We start from the raw sequence: 19,998 nt of genomic DNA on the forward strand, positions 1-19,998 counted from the left end.
AATTCAAGTTTTTTAAACTTGTTTTTATGTCTCTTTAGACCACTCACAGGAGAGATGGATGAAACTGATGCACTATTTCCGAAGCTCAAGCAGGTGGCCGATGACTCTCTTTTTCTTACATCTTCCAGCACTGAGCCCATCTTTATAGAAGGTACCGTCACCGCGATCCTTCCCTGGGTGTCACGTGGGCTCCAGTCCCTGGGAGGCATCGAGACCCACATGCAGGCATCCAGGGAGGGTGGGGGGTAGCCCCCGGGCCAGCCAGGCCCCAGCCGCCGAGCAGCAGCCTCCTGTCCTTCTCTCAGACCCCTATACTGCCTCGCTGAGAGGCGAGGTTGACGCGGACGCCCACGAGTTCGAGGCTGAGTCCTGGAGCCTCTCTGTGGACCCCGAATATGTGAAGAAACAGAAGAGGGAGGTGGTGAAAAGGCAGGATGTGCTTTATGGTAAGGAGGCCTGTGTGCCTTCTCTTTCTTCTTCTTTTCTCATTTTTTTTTTTTAATTGATTCCACTGGGGAGCCGGGGCTCCACTGTCAACCCTCCCTGAGACCACGTGGCCCCCTCCACTTCCTCCCCTCGTCCCAGGGCAGCTGGGCCTTCCAGGCCAGGGATGGGGTGGCTGGGCAAGACTTTGTGAGAATCAGTCCCCAGGGAGGGGAATGGCCCAATGCCCAGTCCTGAGTCATCCCCACCTTGCTGGTGACCCCGAGGGAGAAGACCACCCGGGCCTATCCCAGCCATCCCCAGTCAGATGACTGCAGACAGGCCTGGACAGAGCTGCAGTGGGGGCTGTGAAGGCGGGTCTGTCCATCTGAATGTGACCGTAACACTGGCTCTCAGGTGGGCACCCCTTCACAGTAACCATCGGAGAAGCTGGCCATGAGCAGCCACTCTCCTGAGACCGGATGTCATGGTCACCATGGAAACCATAGCTCCCAGACACTGCCCAAACCTGGGCTGGTGCTCCCGGCGGGTCCCTCCAGGCCCCCCTCCCTGCAGCTCAGTGGTGTCCACTCATCTCCTTCCACGTTTTACACACTTAGCTCCCTGCCAGGGCCAGAACAAGTTGGGGTGTGGGCAAAGAGGAGAGCCCGGGTCAGCCAGTGGTCCTGCAGACAGGGCCGGTGAGGGGTGGGCAGTCCACTGCTTCCATCTGGACAGCCCTTTGCCTCACTGTCTCCACTTCTGGACAAGCACAGAGTCCTTCCAGCCCCGTGGCTGGCAGCCCTGGAATGGGCCAATGCTGTTAAGCTTTTCCTTAAACTTTTTATTTTATATTGGACTATAACTGATTGACAGACTTTTCTGATGGCTCATTGGTTAAGAATCTGCCTGCCAAGCAGGGGATGTGGGTTTGATCCCTGGGTTGGCAAGATCCCCTGGAGAAGGAAATGGCTGGCTACCCACTCCAGTATTCTTGCCTGGAAAATCCCATGGACAGAGGAGCAGAGCCTGGCAGGCTACAGTCCATGGGGTCACAAAAGAGACGCAACTTAGTGACAACAGCAACAGCCAGTGAACAACATGGTGATAGTTTCAGGTGGACAGCATCAGGAATCAGCCGTCCGTATACATGTATCCTGTTGACTTCTGTTTCATCTCTGACAGCTTCAAGACCTTGAGTTAAACAACAGAAAAACTTCATCACAAAATCTAATCTTTCTTTGCTTTTAACGTGAATTAAAAATCCTCCCTTGAGCTTCGCTTTTCCCATCAGTTACAGTCTGGGGCGGGTCTCTGACACAGCACTAGCATGTGAGTTTCACATCCCAGGAAGGGATGTCCATCAGAACAGCCTTGTTTCAAACAGCCTGAAAACGTCTTCAGTTGACATTAGACAGAAAACCCTCCTGTGAAGTTGAGGTCTCGGCACACATCCAGTCCTCCCTTTTCTGGTGTCTGTTCACCTCCTTAACCTGGGCCCTGGGCAGTGCTGGGCCAGGGAGGATGGGAGGTGTGGCCCCTGGGAGGTCAGACCACCATGATGAGGGCTTCAAGGAAAGCTGAGAGGCCAGACTGGCCCATAGTGAGACGAGGGAGGGCCCAGCCGGGGTGTCGACCTGCACCGCTAATTCCCGCATCCCCGTGCCCTCAGAGCTGATGCAAACGGAGGCCCACCATGTGCGGACGCTCAAGATCATGCTCAAGGTCTATTCCCGGGCCCTGCGGGAGGAGCTGCAATTCAGCCCCAGGGCCGTCAGCCGCCTGTTCCCAGGAGCCGAAGACCTGCTGGAGGTGCACGGCCACTTCCTGTGTCGGCTGAAGGAGCGCCGCCTGGAGTCGCTAGAGGAGGGCAGTGCCCGCAACTACGTCATCCGGAAGATCGGGGACCTCCTGGTTCAGCAGGTGGGTATGGCCAGGCCCACCCCCACCCCACTCTGTCCTTCTGTTTGCTGAGAGCCCAGCCCCCGAGGACAGTGGTCCTGGCCTCTCACAGCTGCCCATCTGAGGCAGGGGAGCTCAGAAACACAGAGGCCTGAACAGCAAACGTGCTTGTCAAGATGCCGTCCAGTGTATATGCTGTGCTTTTGTTTGGTTGGTTGGTTGGTTGGCCAGTTTTTACTTTTTTTGGTCTTGACACCTGCGTGGCGTTTGGACCACTGCCATGGATGGCAGGGCCATTGACCCCAAACTGACTTTTGAGTGGATTTCTGGGCCAAGACCGAGATTGACAGAGGGGACCCAGGACCCCTCATCTGCCCTCGAAGTACCCGGAGCATGCAAGTCACCTAACTAAGGAGAAGACGACCCTTTCATGAAAAGAAGATCCTTTTCACTGCTGAATTTTTTCTGACATTCTCTTGCTTAAATGTATTCCTCCTGGTCGGATTTCAGGGTGTTTTACAAGCGCCCGTGACATGCGGAAGTTTTCTCCTTTGCCCTTTCAGTGCCCTGTTAATGAGACGCCATGTGCTGAAGCATTTTGTTTGGGGCCAGCAAGCCAGACGAGAGTGAAACCCCAAGTCAGGTCAATCTGTGGTTTAGCAGACTCAGGCGAACGAGGCGAAGACGTTCCCCCGCAGTTTCCATGTTTCCCCTAGTAACAGGTCCACACCTCTCCTCAGTTTTCAGGTGAAAATGGAGAGAGGATGAAAGAAAAATACAGCGTCTTTTGTAGCGGCCACAACGACGCTGTCAGTCACTACAAGCTGCTGCTGCAGCAGAACAAGAAATTTCAAAACTTGATCAAGGTAAAAAAATGATCTCTTTATATTAAAACGTATTATTTTTGCAGTAGGTGGGTTTTGTGGTTCGTTCATGGGGAGCGGTTTTTTTTTGTTTGTTTTTCCCACAAAACTGTAGGCATTTGGAGAGCTTTATAAAGGACTTGTTACAACCAGTGATTTTCCAGGTTCTGCCTCATTTTTAACCACGGAGTCATTCAGAATGGGGCCATGAAAGCTCTGGAAAATCCCCGGGTGTAAAGCACAGCAGGTGTGATTTTTGTTTCCACCACAGCAGGGTGGCCCCTGAGATGCAACTCAGTGGGTGACCACCGTCCCTCAGACTGTCGAGGGGACACGAGTGTCATCACACGGGGCCTCCCTGCCCCTCTGGAGCCACCTCCCCTGCCTCAGATGTTCTAGCAGATACAAGGCCTCCAAGCCTTTGCCCCTCTCTGTCCTCCGCCCATCTGCTCCCCGCTCGTCCCCATCAGCCCATGGAATGACCCACACCTGTCTTCTGCCTGACAGCATGTGGGTGCTCAGGGCCCAGGAGCCAAGACCCCTGCCTGCCACGTCCTGGGAGGTGCTCCCGGGCCAAGGCCATGGGCCGCTGTCAGCCTGTGCCCTGCAGCAGTACAGGGCCCCAGAACAGCTCCCTGCCTGCAGCCTGTGCCCCAAAGGGACACCCAGTAAATAACGGTCTAGAGTGAAGGGCAGAGAGTCATTAAATTTCACTCCATTGTCCCGGCAGCAGACCGTTGGGTCAGGGAGAGGGTCGTCTAGTGGTCTGAATTCATCTGGTGATGAGCACGGGGCCAGGCCGCCTGACATCCTGAACCAGAAGCCCCTTGCAGGTGGGGGTTTTGCATGAGACAGAAGGAAACAGAGCCAAGTCTCAGGTCTCTGTCCCATCCCCTCCCATCCTCTTACGAACTGGCTCCCGGGACCTCTCTGGCTGTCCAGCGGTTAAGACTCCACACTTCCCATGCAGGGGGCGCGGGTTTGATCCTAGTCAGGGGAATTAAGATCCCACATGCCACCATGGCACAGTCAAAAATACAGTGGTTCCTGGCCTTCCTAAAACACAAACCAGAGCAGTGGGGACAGACAAGCAAAAGGAAGCACGGGAAGCTGCCCTCAGCCCCCACCGAGAAGCGGCTCCAGTGGTTAGGACTTGCCACTTTCACTGCTGTGGACCTGGATTCAATCCCTGATTGAGGAACTAAGATTCCGCAAGCTGCACAAGTCAGCCAAAAAAAAGAAAGGATGGCTTCAGATGATTGCCTCTTTGGGCTCCTAGCCAGAGGCACACACCAGCAGCCACCAGGGAGCTGCTGCAGGGACCACAGGCCCAGCTGCATCAGAAGGCCTCATCAGCCATCCGCAGTGTTAGGGTCTGCACATGTGCACGTGTGTGTGTGGCCAGCTCTCCGGTGATTCCCCAAATCCACACCAGCTGGTTTCTTCCTCATGGCTTTTGCAGAGCCCTGCATTTTACAGCAAGTGAGTCAACCTCTGGCTTCTTGGCCTTTCTGTATATAGCAGGCACTCCTTGCTTGCTTTTTTAAATTTTTTATTTGGTTAGTTACTTTTGGCTGTGCTGGGTCTTCGTTGCTGCGTGCTGGCTTTCTCTAGTGGCAGGCGGGAGCTGCTCTTCACTGCAGTGCACACGCTTCTCACCGCAGTAGCTGCTTTTTGAGAAGCACAGGCTCTAGGGCATCCGGGCTTTAGTAGTCACAGCATGTGGGCTCAGTTGCTCCACGGCATGTGGAATCTTCCCGGACTAGGGTTCAAATTGGTGTCCCCTGCATTGCAAGGTGGACTCTCAACCACTGGACCACCAGGGAAGGCCGGTTCCTGCTTTCGAGTGTCTGGTGAAGCAACAAAGAAAAGATCCCCATGAACTGATAAAGGAAAGGGTCCCCAGCCCCCCGTGTCCCACCGTGAACACTTTGGCAGGAAACAGATGTCCGCACGGCATGGCTTTGTCTTCTCCGTTTCACAGAGAATCGGCAACTTCTCCATTGTGAGGCGGCTCGGCGTGCAGGAATGTATCCTCCTGGTCACCCAGCGCATCACCAAATACCCCGTGCTGGTGGAGCGAATTATCCAGAATACAGAAGGTATGCCAGCCCTCCTGCCTTGCCTGTCCATGCTGGGTGGGGAGGAGGGTCTCGGTCTCCCCGCCCCCTGTCCTAATGGTGGATTAGACAATCTACTCTGCAATCTGTCCTGGATTCAGCCAGGCTCAGCGATCATTAATTGAGCTCCCACCTTGTAGACTCTACCCTCCCAGTGGCTTGGATTTCCAACTTGAGAAACACAGGGTGTTTGGTCTCCCCTGCCTGCACCGCCCCCTTCAGTTCCTGCACAGTCTCGACTAGAACAGTCCCCAGTCAGTACTGGAGAGTCAGTGGAAGGGTGCAAGCTGTGTTCTGGCTAAGGTCACTCTTGGGGGACCTCTGTGTCACATGCCTGGTGCCATGGAGGGCAGAGAAGATGAGCATGTAGCCCAGCCCAGGGTTCTCAGAGGCCAGGGCAGTCCTGACCACACCTCTCTTGTTTTCTCCAGGGGATTTGGGCAGTGGGAGGATGCAGGAGTCCCGCTGCCCTCGGAGTGGGAGGAGCCAGCCCTTGGTGATGGTTGGGGGACGGCGGTGGGAGTCTTTTATGGAGAGCTGGAGGGCAGGGGGAGGCTGGTTACCCAGGAGTGGCCAGCAGGGCTGTGCAGGGCTGTTTTAATCGCTTGACGTGTGCCTCAGCCTCTACATTCAACAAACGCTCTGTCTTGGTGTCAGCCAGGCGCTGGGCTGTTACCTTTACTTAGGAGAAGCGTTTACCTCTCAGGAGACTTGAGCTGGAAGGTGACTCTCGAGGCCGCTCTGAGCCGTGGCCTTGGGAGACACCTCCTCGACCCCATAGCCCGCCTGCCTCTGTCACGTTTGTGGATGCAGACCAAGGAAAGCGCTAACTCTGCTATGTGTGGTAGCTGGCTCCGAGGACCACAGAGACCTGACCCAGGCCCTGAACCTCATCAAAGACATCATCTCACAAGTGGACGCCAGGGTCAGCGAGTGTGAGAAGGGCCAGCGCCTCAGGGAGATCGCGGGGAAGATGGACCTCAAGTCCTCCAGCAAGCTCAAAAATGGGCTGACCTTCCGCAAGGAGGACATGCTGCAGAGGCAGCTCCACCTGGAGGGCACCCTCTGCTGGAAGACCACCTCCGGGCGCCTGAAAGGTAAAGCCCTGCCCCGGCCGCCTCTGCTGAGCACCGCCACGGAGCGGTCAGCGCCATCCTGGATCAGTGGCACCATCTTGGCTTGGTGGATATCATCCTGGGTTGGTGGTACCATATTAGAGTAGTGCGTGCCATCTTGTATCAGTGGCGCCATCTTGGAGTTGGGGTGCCATCTTGTATCAGTGGCACCATCTTGGAGTGGGGGTGCCATCTTGTATCAGTGTTACCACCTTGGAGTGGTGGGTGTAATGTTTGAGTGGTGGACGCTGTCTTGGATCAGTGGCACCATCTTGGAGTGGTGGGTGCCATCTTGGATCAATGGCACCATCTTGGAGTGACGGGTGCCATCTTGGATCAGTGTTACCACCTTGGAGTGGTGGATGTCATCTTCAACTGGTGGGTGCCATCTTGGATTGGTGGCGCCATCTTGGAGTGGTGGGTGCCATGTTGGATCAATGGCACCATCTTGGAGTGACGGGTGCCATCTTGGATCAGTGTTACTACCTTGGAGTGGTGGATGTCGTCTTCAAGTGGTGGGTGCCATCTTGGATTGGTGGTGCCATCTTGGATTGGTGGATATCATCCTGGGTTGGTGGTACCATATTAGAGTAGTGGGTGCCATCTTGTATCAATGGCACCATCTTGGAGTGGGGGTGCCATCTTGGATCAGTGGTGCCACCTTGGATTGGTGACACTATCTTGGAGTGATGGCTGCCATCTTGGATCAAGGTTACCGCCGTGGAGTGGTGGGTGTAATGTTTGAGTGGTGGATGCTGTCTTGGATCAGTGGCACCATTTTGGAGTGGTGGGTGCCAGCTGACACAGAGCCACCACTTTACGGCTAAAGGAAGGCTATATACTGAGTTGGGAGGAATGCAGAATCAGAGCAGGAGCAAGCTGGAGGTGGCTGCAGGGGTGCCCCCGTCTCCAGTGATGGAGGTGGTATGGTGCACACAGCAAGGGCCACCAGGTGAAGAGGGCACAGCAAGTCACCGACTCCTGAGCAGAAACCCAGCATATCATGACCCTCTGATTCAGCAGGGAGTCAGGGTTCTAAACAACAGTAACAGGCCCCAGTGAGGGTAGAGGATGCCACCTGGGTGTCCCCCCTGCTGCTTGGGGCGAGCTCCAAGCCCTCCTTTCCAGATCTGCTGTGCAGTTCCAAACCAGAGCTCGCTCAGGGCTCATCCCTGAGTGTCCTGTCCATTCCATGAGCCTCTGGAAACACCCATTGCCTGTCCTTTGGCCTCAGCATCTTTAAAGATCTCTGGGGAAGTGTCACAGGTGGCCAGACGACAGGAAGTGTCTGTTCTCCACGTGAGTGGGTGAGCAGCGAGAAGATACGGTTTACAGCTGAGACCCCCTATGTGCCCAGCACCAAGGCAGGTGGCCGAGGCCCTACCCCCTTGGGGCTCCAGTCAGTGGACAGACAGAAGTAAACTGGAAAATAGTAAAAAGCTCAGTACGTGCTTCAGAGGAACCCCACAGGCTTCAGTGCAGGAGAATTCCATAAGGGGAGGGTATCTAACTTGGGTGGGGTGTCCTGAGCAAGCTCCCCGAGGAGGCAGTGTCTTCATTTCCCACAGCGCTAGTGCCGCTGTTAGAGACACAGCTTGGGATTCACAACCCCGTGTACCAGCTCTGCCGGGCAGTCACCTCACGATGTCCCCAGAGGGACAGGGCTCCAAGCCTGCCACCACCAGGAAGCTCGGGCGCCTGGGGACGAGAGTATATCCGTGACAGGAGGCAGGATGCGAGGGTCCAGGGGGTTCGCTGTTAAATGTTGAAACCAGGAGAGGGGAGGGGAGGGGTCAAGTTGAAGCTGAGACACCCCCCAACACCAGGCTCCTGCAGAAGCATCATAGCACCTACTTAGCGCCACAGGGCTGAAGCCCCCTGGGCTTCCGTCTGCCTGGCGGAATCCACACGGCCACAGGGACCCTGAAAGACATCTCCTTTCATGCTCTCCCTTTAGACGTCCTCGCAGTCCTGTTGACAGACGTGCTGCTGCTGCTCCAAGAAAAGGATCAGAAATACGTCTTTGCATCCGTGGTACGTGTCCTGTCCCTTCACTGCTCGAAACCTGCCCACGCGGAGGCGGCCGAGGGGCGGGAGCAGCCAGAGGGCTGCCTCAGTGCTGGGGCAGGGGGTGGCCCGAGAGCACGGTGGCTATGGAAGCACACCCATTGGTACCCTGTCGTCCCAGGCCCTCCCAGGGCCGGGAGGTGCCAGCAAGGCAGGAGTAGACTTTGCCAAAACCAAGTCCCATGCAGTGGCCTGAGGGGGCCTCAGGGTCATGCCAAGGCTGCCCGGTCACCCCGAGGACGTGGCTCAGGCAGCCGCCATCCTGTGAGCTGTGGCTGCGTTGGCCGCATGGCCCACTGGTCCTAGAACAGCCACACTGCAGGAGCTCCCTGCTGGGGAGGACGCGGAGTCAGTCTAGGGTCCATCCACCCCACTTGGCTCTCGTCTACCAGAGTCGGCCTCCTCCCCCTCTCGCCTGGGTTACCTGTGAATACCCACTGCTGAGTCCCCCTGGAGAGGAAGAGGGACTTTGTCACTCAACTCTGGAGTCTCATCCCTTTCCCAGAGACTTAAACTGGCTTCTCAAGAAGTTTCCAGAAGTGGGTAGTGCTGTCGTGCCGTGCGTTCATTCCCACGAGGGCGACACCACGTCCGCTGCTCCCCAAGTCCCCCACCTGGCCACCCTCTGTGTGTGCCTGGATCCTGATCATCACCTCTGCTCAGAAAGACCCCAGTCCTGTTGGGTCAGGGCCACCCCCCTCAGCCCTCACTTCAACTTAATCACCCCTTTAACGACACTGTCTCCATGTACCATCGTGTTTTCTGAGATTAGGACCTCGGCATATGGATTTCCCTAGGGTCAGTGGCGGCTGGAGACCAATTCAGCCCATAACAACCAGTTACAAGCGTGCCTTTTACTGGTCAGTCAGAGCACTGCCTCTTGAGGGATGCCCAGAGATTAGGAATACTGCTTGGCTCTGATTGTTTGGGACACAGGTTTGGGAGGAAGATGTGGTTGTTACTATAGACCACCAGCTGTTATATTGCTGAGTTTTGTATAGCATACGTGCATTAGCGATCATAAAACATCTTTTAAGCACATTGAACAGACACATGAAAAATGATGTGAGGATATCATCACCATAGTGCCTTTTTCCCCCTAGATGGCAAAACCTTTCTGCCTTGAATTGGAGGATAAGCGGGGTGTACGCCCCCACCCCCATCCCCTTCCCCTCCAGCTCGCGGTTCACAGCCGTGGGGCAGCAGCAGGTACAGGGTCACCCTCCCTGTTCCCCTCCCACCCGTGCAGGACTCCAAGCGCCCCGTCATCTCGCTGCAAAAGCTCATCGTGAGGGAGGTAGCCAACGAGGAGAAAGCCATGTTTCTGATCAGCGCCTCCCTGCGCGGGCCCGAGATGTACGAGATCTACACCAGCTCCAAGGAAGACAGGAACACCTGGATGGCCCACATCCGGAGGGCCGTGGAGAGGTGAGGGGCCGGGTGGGCCTTCCCACCCCACGGCTGCACCCTCAGCTGTGTTGCCGTTGCTCAGCCACTCAGTCCTGTGAGACTCTTTGCGACCCCCTGGACTACAGCCCACCAGGCTCCTCTGTCCGTGGGACTTCCCAGGCAAGAATACCGGAGTGGGCTGCCATTTCCTCCTCCAGGGCATCCTCCTGACCCAGGGACTGAACCCGCGTCTCCTGCATTAGCAGGCGGGTTCTTTATCACTGAGCCACCAGGGAAGCCCTTGGCTTCGGCAGCTGGCAAATTGGCAGAGGCCTAGAAGTGCCCGTGGGGGCGCCGGGGGCGCAGGCAGGCGGGAGACCCCTGTGCTTCTCCCCTCCCCCTCATTCCACCTCGGTGCTCTGTCCGTCCCTTCATCTGAGGGCAGACAGACAGCCCCACTGGGCTCCTTCCGACATGACTGATGGTGCGTGTCCCTGGGACAGGGAAGCAGGGCTGGCAGCTCTAATCTTCTGCATCGGTGGGCTGTCCCCCTCCCACGAAGCGGGCTGTTCTTCCCCCGCCAACCCCAGACCCCAGCCCTGTGGCTCCGTGTGATGCCTGGCTCATGGTCCTCAGATGGGGCCGGGGTTCTGGCCCCCATGCCCAGCCTGCTGCCTCTCTTTATACCCAGGAGCTTCCCTTAGTCTGCTCAGCCTCCCCTCAGTGCTCAGCTTCAGCTCTGCTGGGCCGGCAGCCTCCCGTGCCTGGGAGGCCCCAGGGAATGAATTGCCCCAAATAGTGTCCAGAGGTTTAAAACCTGTGGCCGGTTGTTTCCCAGCGCTTGGAGACTGGATGCGTGCTGATGGCTGTGTCTCCCCCTCAAGGCTGGCCATTAGCAAGCTACTCTCTCAGCACATCAGAGATGCTTTTTTCAGTGGCTTCTCCAGGTGGACCTCTGCCAGCTCAGAGGCAGCCAGTCCCTGGGGTGCGCTCACCCATCCGTCCCCTCTCCCTGCAGCTGCCCAGACGAGGAGGAAGGGCCCTTCAGTGAGGCCGAAGAGGAAAAGAAGGTGGTCGAGACGCGTGCTGTGAGGCTGAGGGACTTCCAAGGTGAGGGGGGAGGGAGTCAGTCCGGCCTCCACACCCATGGCCCAGCCCTCACCTGGTGACACGGCCCCGGGAGCCCTCCTGGGCCCAGTGGTGGCCCTTCCCTCCTGTCCCATGAGGGCTGGCCATGGAGCGGGTCACTGCCCACACATCCAGGGCTTGAACTGTGGGGTGGCCCGTGCCCTGGGGCAGTGATCTTCCAGGGAGCGTGTGGGAAAGGGATGGGGGGCTCTGGGGTTCCTCCTGGAGTCCTTGCTCAGGAAGGGACTCGACGTGTATCCCACGTCAAGTGTGTCATACCCTCCGGGTCCCTGTAAGAGCTGGGACCCCCGTGGCCTCCTCCTGAAGTCAGGTGGATTCAGGCCATCCTGGTTTTGCAACCAGCCACACCGGCTTCCTCTTCCATCTGGATATTTTGTTAACCATGTTATCAAACTGTATTTCACATACCACACAGGTCACCCATTCCTAATGTGCCATGCAGTGGCTTTTAGTCTATATCAAAAGGTGGTGCAACTGTCCGGACAGTTTCAGGCTGTTTTCATCACCCCAAAAAGAAACCCCATCCCCATTAGCCATCATTCCCATTCTTTCTCCACCCCTAGACCCTGGGAACCTCTGTCCTACTGTCCGTGAATTTAGCTATTCCAGACATCTCTTATCAACGGGGACATTTGTCCCTTTGTGACGGGTTTATCTCACTGCATGATGTTTTCAAGGTTCATCCGTGCAACAGACTCTTTCCTTTTTTAAAGCTGAATAACATTCCATCTTAGAGCTGGACCACATCGTACTTATTCTCCTCCCCAGTTTTCACAGCTTCCTGTGCAGTTTCAGCGAGGTCATGGCCAAGAATAAGTCCAAGTACTTTGTGATCTCAGTCAACTCCCCTCTTCTCCCTTTCTTATCATGATCTTTATATTCAACTTAGATAACAGGGAAGCAGTAAGCACCTAAAATTAGGTAGCGCATATTTTATTTCTCTGTGTGGGGAGAGGTGCACGTTTGAGGGTATTCAGGAATAAAATTATTCAAAAGAAAGGGGAAATCCCCATGACCCCTTGCTAAGTATCATGCTAACATAGTGCTCATTTCACCCCCTCCTCACTCTTGTATTCCTGCCGAAGGGTAATAAAGTACAGGCCTTGCCCAGACACATCTCCACAGACATCCAGGAATGTCTCGTCACCCATTCCTGACGAGTCGTGGTGAATTAGAAATCGGTATCTTCTTCACTGAACTCTTCTTTCCCATCTTGGACCGAAAGCCAATCTCATCTTTCACACTGGAAGGTCAGGGACCCTCCCATCAAAGCTAGGATCGAGACAGGGCCCCCACCACCACCACCATCACCACCATTAGTATCTCCACCCTGGACCTTCCAACCAGGGTAATAATGGGAAGACACAGAAGTAAGAGATCACAGTTGCGGAAATTCCCTTGTGGTCCAGTGGTTAGGACTTCACACTTTCACTGCCAAAAGCACAGGTTCAATCCCTGGTCAGGGAACTAAGCTTCCACAAGCCATTCTGCACAGCCAAAAAAGAAAATAGAAAAGAAAAAATCACAATTGGAAGGGAGGGGGCAGAATTATTTTTTGCAGGTGACAGGATTATCTGCCTAGGAAATCCGATAGAATCAACTGGAAAACTATTGGAAATGGTAAGAGAACTAAATAATTTAGCTAAATAGGATGTGTGTATATATATATATTTATACTAGCAGTCACGTGAGAAAGTCCAGTGAAATAAATCGTAGTCACAGCAGCAAAAAAAGCTATAGGGACTTCCCTGGTGGTTCAGTGGTTAAGACTCCACACTTCATTGCAGGGGACTCGGGTTGATATCCCTGGTCAGGGAACTAAGATCCCCCATGCTGTGAAATGTGGCCAGAAATAAAAATTTAAAAAGTATAAAACCCAGAGACTTGTAAGAAGACTTTCAAGATTAGAAAACTAAGTCTTTAAAGGCTCTCGGTTTGTCCCAAACTAATCAATTTAGTCTGCTATGGCCCCCCACACACACTCCCACCATGTTTGATCTTTTTATAATTGAGGGAAGCAAGCTGGAGGCAGGGCCACACCCTTGCCTGTCTCTCTGGAATTCTGGATGAAGGGAGTGGTCCAGGACAGGATGAGGGTCAGCGGGAACACCGAAGGCCCTCCTGGCCCAGCAAGGCATCATGACAGCCGGTTCCTGGGGGAAACCACCCCAGAGGAGGCTGACCACCACCTCACGGCTGCTTTGCAGAGCGACTGAACAGGAAAGACCAGCAGATCGCCCAGAGCCTGAGCGAGAAGCAGCAGATCTACCTGGAGATGGCCGAGATGAGCGGGCTCGAGGACCTCGCCCTGTCTCGGCTCCTCTTCCGAGGAGGGGACCCCCCCGAGAACCTGCAGGGCGAGCTGATTCTCAAGTCAGCCATGAGTGAGAGTGAGTAGCCACCAGCCCACCCCTGCAGCCCACCCTCATCCTTCCTGGGGCCTCCCAGGGGACCCCAGGCTGGCACACAGCCCTGTGTGGCCTACAAGCCACCCCATCCCCGCGTGCTTCTGCCCGCTTCCATTCTGTTAGAGCTGGAAAGTCCCTGGACCAGTCGGGTGCCAGCCCCTCGCTGCAGACTCAAAGCACCATCTCACATTCACTCAGTAAACACTCCCAGTGCCTGCCGAGCTCCAGGCCCCATGCTGGGCAGGGGGGATCTCAAATTGACTGAGATGGTTCCTCTTCTTTCTGATAAGTGGATCACTGATGCTCTCCCCAGAAAAAGACACACATACAAGTTTGGTGGGTCATTTTAGGGGCTCCTGGTCCCCATAGCTGAGGGGTGCTGGCCGATAAGCGGCCTGCTTCCCAGAGCCATCAGAGTCCTTGTGGAGCCCCTAGCATCTTCCACGCGGCTGCTGAGTCCTGTGCCAGGCCAGGGGGTTTGCCGGGCATGATGGCCAGTGCCTGTCCAATCTGACAGCACAGCCAGGGCTGCTCTTCCATCAGCCGGCAAGATAGACACGGCTCTGCCCTCCAGAACTTTCCATCAGAGTGAAGAGAACAGGCGGGAAGGGTCCCATGTGGACTCTCAGTCTTGCTCCCTCCAGCCAAGCTGCCATCTCCCCTGTCTCTAGTCACCACTGTTCTGGGCCCTGAAAGCCCTCGTGTCTGGTGCCTCAGCCTAGAATATTCTCCCTACCTCCTCACCTGGCCAAAGTTTGTGTGTCCTCAAGCACCTTGTGTGACCACCCCTGCCCCCCCCAAGGCCACCTCCTGTGTCTCCTGCTCGTCTGTGTGACCGTCAGCCCACAGGTAGTGGCCATGCTGAGTTCCCTCCCAGACCCTCCACCTCCCACCCCACGGTCCCCTGAGATCCCACATCTCCTGTAGATTGGCGCGTCCTAGGCGCAGCACCTGTGCGGGGGGTGCCCAGGGTAGGGGGTAACTGACACCCCGTGAGGCCTCTGCCTGGGTCCCTGAATGTGGCTCTGAATGCCCAGGGCGGAGCCATAGGGTGACTCGGCTCCCCTCCGTCCCCTTCCTTCCTCAGTCGAAGACATCCAGAGTTTCATCTGCAGGCGGCTGGGCAACGCCTACGGCCAGGCAGAAGACGGGGGCAGCGCAGGGAGCCCAGGCAAGGGTAAATGGTGCTGCCGCCTTCTGGGGACCCCGGAGCTTGGCGACCACAGGGGGGTGTGCCTTTCCCCGGCCTCTGGGCGTTTGCTCTTCAACATCTCTCTGCTGCTTCCCTCGACCTTCTGTAAACACCAGGGTCAGGTTTCTGGAACTTCCCAGGGCTTGTCAGTCATGTTCTGACAGCAGCACCCAGGCCAGTTTCTGCGGCCCAGGTTCCCTACCCAGCCAGGGGATGAGGTGGGGCCGGGAGCAGGGCAGGTGGGGCCCGAGGCAGATCACACGCCTGGCTTGGTGTTTCAGACGGCAGTCTTCAGAAGAACATGTGCAGCAGTGACCTCAGCCCCCGAGACTGGCAGGGCCTGGTGAGCAGCCTGGACTTGAGGCCTGGAGACACCCAGGGGGCCCCCGAGGAAGCCTCGAAGGTGGTACGTTGCCTCCTTGGGATGTGCCTGAGCTCAGTACAGAGTCAGCCCATGTCCTTATAATTATCCTTTGAGGCCGAGCAGCCTGTGCTTGGTTTGTCTGGGTTTTCCCTCTTGGGGCAAATAGCAGCCAGTGCTGCCCTGCTCGGCAGTGACGAATAGTTAATGTGCAGATGGACGTGTGGGTTCCTCCTGCAGTCCCCGGGAAGGGCGGGGTGGGAGGCCGCACAGGAGGGAGGCAGGGGAGGGGACCTGCTCAGGACAGTGGCCTCATCAGTAGGTGAGAGGTACTAGGTGGGGACCACCAGCTGTCAGTCTACACAGGTGTCCACCTTCCACGGATGTGACGTCACTGGCTGTTCCTCTCTTTGGCTCCCGAGGCCCACCCTTGCCAAGCGCTGGTCTCAGAGTACCAGCTCTGGGCTCCTCAGACCCTCGGACATGATGGGCCCACATTCCCACACCCTTCTACCTCCCAGGAACCACCCTTCGGCCTCAATTCTCCAGACACCAAGGCTGGCACAAGTCAGATAAGAAGTCGGGGGAGCCGGTCGCATGCTAAGGGGATGTCTCATCAATAATAAGTGGGTCCCACTCAGGTCGGATTGGTCTTTAAAAGCTCTCTCTGTTGATGCTGTCTCCCCAGGCAGAGTCACCAGGTGCAGACCTCGGCCCCCACCCACCTGCGGTCCTGGAGTTGGAGGTAAGTGAAGGCTTGTGTGTCCGCGTCCCCTCACCCACTCCCTGGGACCTGGCGGGTCTTCCTGCAGTGCCCAGTGGCCCTGTCCCTCTCTCCACAGCTCGTCCAGCGGATCCAGACGCTGTCCCAGCTGCTCCTCAGCCTCCAGGTACCAGGCCTTTGGGGAGCCGCGGGCCACATGTGCCCTCCTCCTTCAGGTTGAGGCTGGGGGCTAGGGGACAGCCGGGCTCTTCCTAAAGCTGGCCTTCCCCTCCCCTCTCCCAGGTGGTCATCGCCCAACAGGACAGCTATGTGGAGATTCAGAAAGCAGCCATCCAGGAGCGCGAGAAGCAGTTCCGGCTGCAGTCGACACGCGGGAACCTGCTGCTGGAGCAGGAGCGGCAGCGCAACTTTGAGAAGCAGCGGGAGGAGCTGGCGGGCGTGCAGAAGCTGCAGGGCCAGCTGCGGCTGGAGCAGCAACGCTGGGAGCGCGAGCGGGAGCAGCAGCGCCGGGAGCTGGACCAGGCCTCGGCGCGGCTGCAGCAGCGTGAGAGTGAGTTGCTGCGGCTGCAGGAGCGGCTGAACCAGGAGCGCGAGGAGCTGGAGCGCCAGCGCCAGGCCTACCAGCACGACCTGGAGCGGCTGCGCGAGGCCCAGCGCGCCGTGGAGCGGGAGCGCGAGCGCCTGGAGGTGCTGCGCCGGCTCAAGAAGCAGAACACGGCGCCCGGGGCGCTGCCGCCGGAGGCACTGGCGGAGGTGAGTGCCGGCCTCAGGGTGCCTGTGCCTGAGAGCCTGAGTGTGCACGTGCGTAGGTGGGTGCGTGCCTGCGTTTTCGGGACAAGGGAGGAATGTTGACTGCATCAGGCCTACACCAGGCTTTATGCCCAGATGGGACCCTCCGAGCTAAGAGGCTTCAGTTAAGCTGCACCTGGCCTGGGAGGTGGGCAAACGTGCCGGGTCCATCCGGCCTCCAAAACCCCACCCCTACGCTGGAGCCTGCAAAGTGTGGGCGGGGCTGGTGCATGGCACTGTGCTGATCCGCAGGGCGTGGGCCCTCCTTGGCACCCCAAGATGGGCTTCCAGCAGGAACAACAGGGTTGGGACCTGTCCTGTGTGGCTTTTTCAGACCCAGCCTCTAAGCCACACTCCCAGCTTCAATGGGAACGGGCTGGATGGATCCATGACCCTGACCAAAACACCAGGGCCCCGACCCAACTCGCTGGTGTCCAGTGCGGGGTCCGAGTACGCCGAGCGCCCCGAGGTGGCCCGCAGGGACAGCGCCCCGGCCAAGAGCGACGTGCCCATCCAGCTGCTGAGTGCCACCAACCAGATCCAGAGGCAGGCAGCTGTGCAGCAGCAGATTCCCACCAAGTTGGCAGCCTCCACCAAGGGCGGAAAGGACAAGGGAGGCAAGAACCGGGGCTCCCAGCGCTGGGACAGCTCGGGTGAGTTGGGGCTTCCTGGCGCCCCCCTTCCCTCCCCTCACCTGGTGTCCTTCTGGCCCCTTACCTCCGGACCAGACACCGGCAGGAAACCCCAGCTGGTGATGGAGCTGAGGCCTGCGCCACACACACAGCCACACACACAACCACCTACCTGCCCCCAGAGACTTCACAACTCAGTTCCTGTTCCCACCTTGGCTCTCAAAACTGGGATCAGACACAAGGGAGCACCTTGGTGATTCAGAAACGGGCCTCGGAAACCCTGGTGCAGAGGCGGGAAGTGTGCCAGTGACTGACGCTGCTTACTGCCCACTGAGTCCTTGCCCCAGAGCCAGTGCTCCCCAGTAGGAAGGCTCTGGGGCCCTCCTGGGGAACAGGGCCCGGGTCCCAGGACCCCTGGGCTGCAGCATCACAGAGCCTCTTGTCCGAAGATTGAATGAGTCCAGGGGCCCCTCTGGTTCACCAGGGGTGTCTGCTCTGGGTTTTGTCAGTGAATTCGGGGCCTGTTGTCTGAGCAGCGTCCCTCCCTGGGAACCGGCACTGGAGGAAGTGTGGACGAGGAGTGGGGTGAGGCCCTGGGCCGAGGTCCGAGTGCTCCGGCGCTGGCAGTGAGACTGCAGACCTCAGTATTTTCCACCCTCTTTCAGCCTCGTTTGACCTGAGGCAGCCGCTGCTTCTCAACAAGCTCATGGGCAAAGAAGAGAACACCTCTCGGAACCGCCGCTCACTGAGTCCCGTCCTGCCCAGCTCCACGCCCCCCCAAGGTGAGCCAGCCCGCCCAGCCTCCTACCCCCTGGCACCCACGGTGCCTGGCTGATGCTGACACCCACCACTCCATCTCTCTTCCAGACCCAAACCTCCCAGCCCCGACCCCAGGCCCAGCCGACGTCCCCACCGAGCCTCTCCACCTCAAGGCCTGGGGGTCATCCTTCCCACCCGGGGCTCCATCCTCCACACCAGTCAACAAGGAAGAAACCGGCAAGGAAGACGTCATCTTCTTCTAGGGGGCATGGCTCGGGGTGCAGACCCCTCCCTGCACCGCCCCCTCTTCATGCTCTGTGGCCCCGCCCCACCCCCAGCCCACCCTCTCCCCTTCCCAAGCAGGCCTCCTCTGACATCTGCCAGGACGGGGCAGGCAGGGCTAGCCTGCTGTCTTGAGGCTGCTCGCTCTGAAGGATTAGCAGTGGTGCCTGGGCAACTTTGTAAACCTTTTTTTTTAACATGAAAAGGAAAGTTTGTAATGGAAGGTTGAAGCAAAGCTAACCCACGGAGCTGCCATCTGCCATCATAGCGCCCCATTCCAGTAGAGGAGAGTTCCACTCCGGGCTGTCTTTCCAAGGTAGTGACCAGGGCCACCAGGAGACCCTGGAGCGAGCCACGATGGCACCAGAAGGGGCCCAGTGGGGTTGGCTCTGTCCACAGAATCCGGCCGAATTGACTTCTAAAGCAGAGACCCGAGTGGGTTCGTGGTGAACTTCTAGGCCAGGATGTGAGCCCACCCAGGGGTGGCACACAGTTCACCCAGGACAGAGGGCCACAGGGCAGGCAGGGTGGCTGAAGGGGTTGGCCAATGGCATGCCTGGTATGTCCTGCAGGTTCGGAAGTTCGTCCTGAAAGGGGCTGACTGGGAGGGGACAGACCACTGCTCATTTTAATCTGGTGGAAGTTTTTAAAGCCTACTCTTGTCGAAGTTGGTGCTTTCCCAAAGCGCCTCTCAGACTCAACGCCTGGGAAGCCAAGCCCAGGCCTTCCACCAGGGCTGGCGCGTGCCTGAGGGTCCCAGCCCCGGATGGAGAGTCCTCCTTCCCCGCGAGGTGGCCCCCAGCTGGCATCCCCAGTGGATGGGCAGGTACTGGGGTGACACAGAGCGGTGGGAGCAGAGCTTGGAAGGGACCAGTGTGGCCTGGGCAGTCACTGTTGGCAGCGAGTGCACAGACAGCTGCCTCACAGGCACCTCACGTCCAGTGAGCTGTCGCAGGTTGTCATCAGTCCCCCAGAGGAGGGTGAGGACCACCAGTCCAGCCTCATGGTGCAGCCGCAGGTGTTGGGGTGGTGCCGCGCGTGACAGTGGGCACACCACATTCCAGCTCTGGCCAAGTGCAGGCTCGGGGCCAGGGAGCATTCCAGGCTTTTCCTGCAGCCCAGACTCCCCTGCAGAACCCCGTGTCCCACCAAGCATTGGTGGGAAGACAGGGTCTGGGGTGGAGCAGGAGCCTGGGCACCACGGCCAGCAGTGACAGGGAGCTGACAGCAGTCCTGGAGTGCTCCAGAGGAGCAGCGCCCCGCGCCCCCCCGGGACACGCCGGCCACCCATGCCGCACCTGCCACCACTGTGTTTGGTCCTGAGACGCATCGGAGCACTTTAGAAAAGCTGACTTCACATTCCTGTCCTGTCGTGGAGAGGACATTCCTGGGCCCCGTGCCCCCACCCATGGGATCCTCTCTCACCCACCCAGGGGATTCCTGCAGGGCTAAGTTCGACGCCACATGGTGGGACTCGGCCAAGGAGGCTTCCAGGTGGTGCCTGCAGTGGGGCAGCACCATGGGCCCGTCCCACCAGGACCCCGAGGCCACCCCCAGGTACAGCCCAGTCTCGTTTGTAAAGTTAGGAGTTGAGCAAACATTCCTCCTTCCGTGGGGTCTGTGCACATCTTCGTTATTGTGACCATGACCTTAGTCAACCCGACGATCCTTTTTTACAGTGATAGCAGCATTTCCTCACTGGGGGTGATGTCTGAACCGCTCTAGAACTGAAGACCTGACTCTAGCAATAAACGTGTCTAAGGGGAGCTGACCGGAGTCACTTTCTTTGGGGTTTTGTTTTAGGATAACCTGCCCGAACTTCA

The 19,998-nt window shown here is 57.6% G+C and overlaps 1 protein-coding gene across 2 annotated transcripts in view; it reads left to right on the plus strand.

Annotated features, from left to right (window-relative positions):
• Window positions 1-19,941, plus strand: part of LOC102170412 (rho guanine nucleotide exchange factor 18) — a 54,630-nt gene extending 34,689 nt beyond the window's left edge. For both annotated transcript variants that reach the window (XM_018051138.1, XM_018051139.1), the window contains 18 exons: window positions 39-151; window positions 306-446; window positions 2,096-2,346; window positions 3,066-3,191; window positions 5,173-5,290; window positions 6,157-6,405; window positions 8,381-8,457; window positions 9,740-9,918; window positions 10,898-10,989; window positions 13,236-13,418; window positions 14,524-14,613; window positions 14,910-15,034; window positions 15,678-15,734; window positions 15,832-15,879; window positions 15,996-16,466; window positions 16,837-17,155; window positions 17,800-17,916; window positions 18,002-19,941. In XM_018051138.1, the coding sequence (XP_017906627.1) occupies window positions 39-151; window positions 306-446; window positions 2,096-2,346; window positions 3,066-3,191; window positions 5,173-5,290; window positions 6,157-6,405; window positions 8,381-8,457; window positions 9,740-9,918; window positions 10,898-10,989; window positions 13,236-13,418; window positions 14,524-14,613; window positions 14,910-15,034; window positions 15,678-15,734; window positions 15,832-15,879; window positions 15,996-16,466; window positions 16,837-17,155; window positions 17,800-17,916; window positions 18,002-18,156 (2,911 nt within the window). In that variant the 3' untranslated portion in view covers window positions 18,157-19,941. The remainder of the gene's footprint in view (window positions 1-38; window positions 152-305; window positions 447-2,095; window positions 2,347-3,065; window positions 3,192-5,172; window positions 5,291-6,156; window positions 6,406-8,380; window positions 8,458-9,739; window positions 9,919-10,897; window positions 10,990-13,235; window positions 13,419-14,523; window positions 14,614-14,909; window positions 15,035-15,677; window positions 15,735-15,831; window positions 15,880-15,995; window positions 16,467-16,836; window positions 17,156-17,799; window positions 17,917-18,001) is intronic.

The sequence above is a fragment of the Capra hircus genome, chromosome 7, assembly GCF_001704415.2.
Source record: "Capra hircus breed San Clemente chromosome 7, ASM170441v1, whole genome shotgun sequence".
Taxonomy (NCBI): domain Eukaryota; kingdom Metazoa; phylum Chordata; class Mammalia; order Artiodactyla; family Bovidae; genus Capra; species Capra hircus.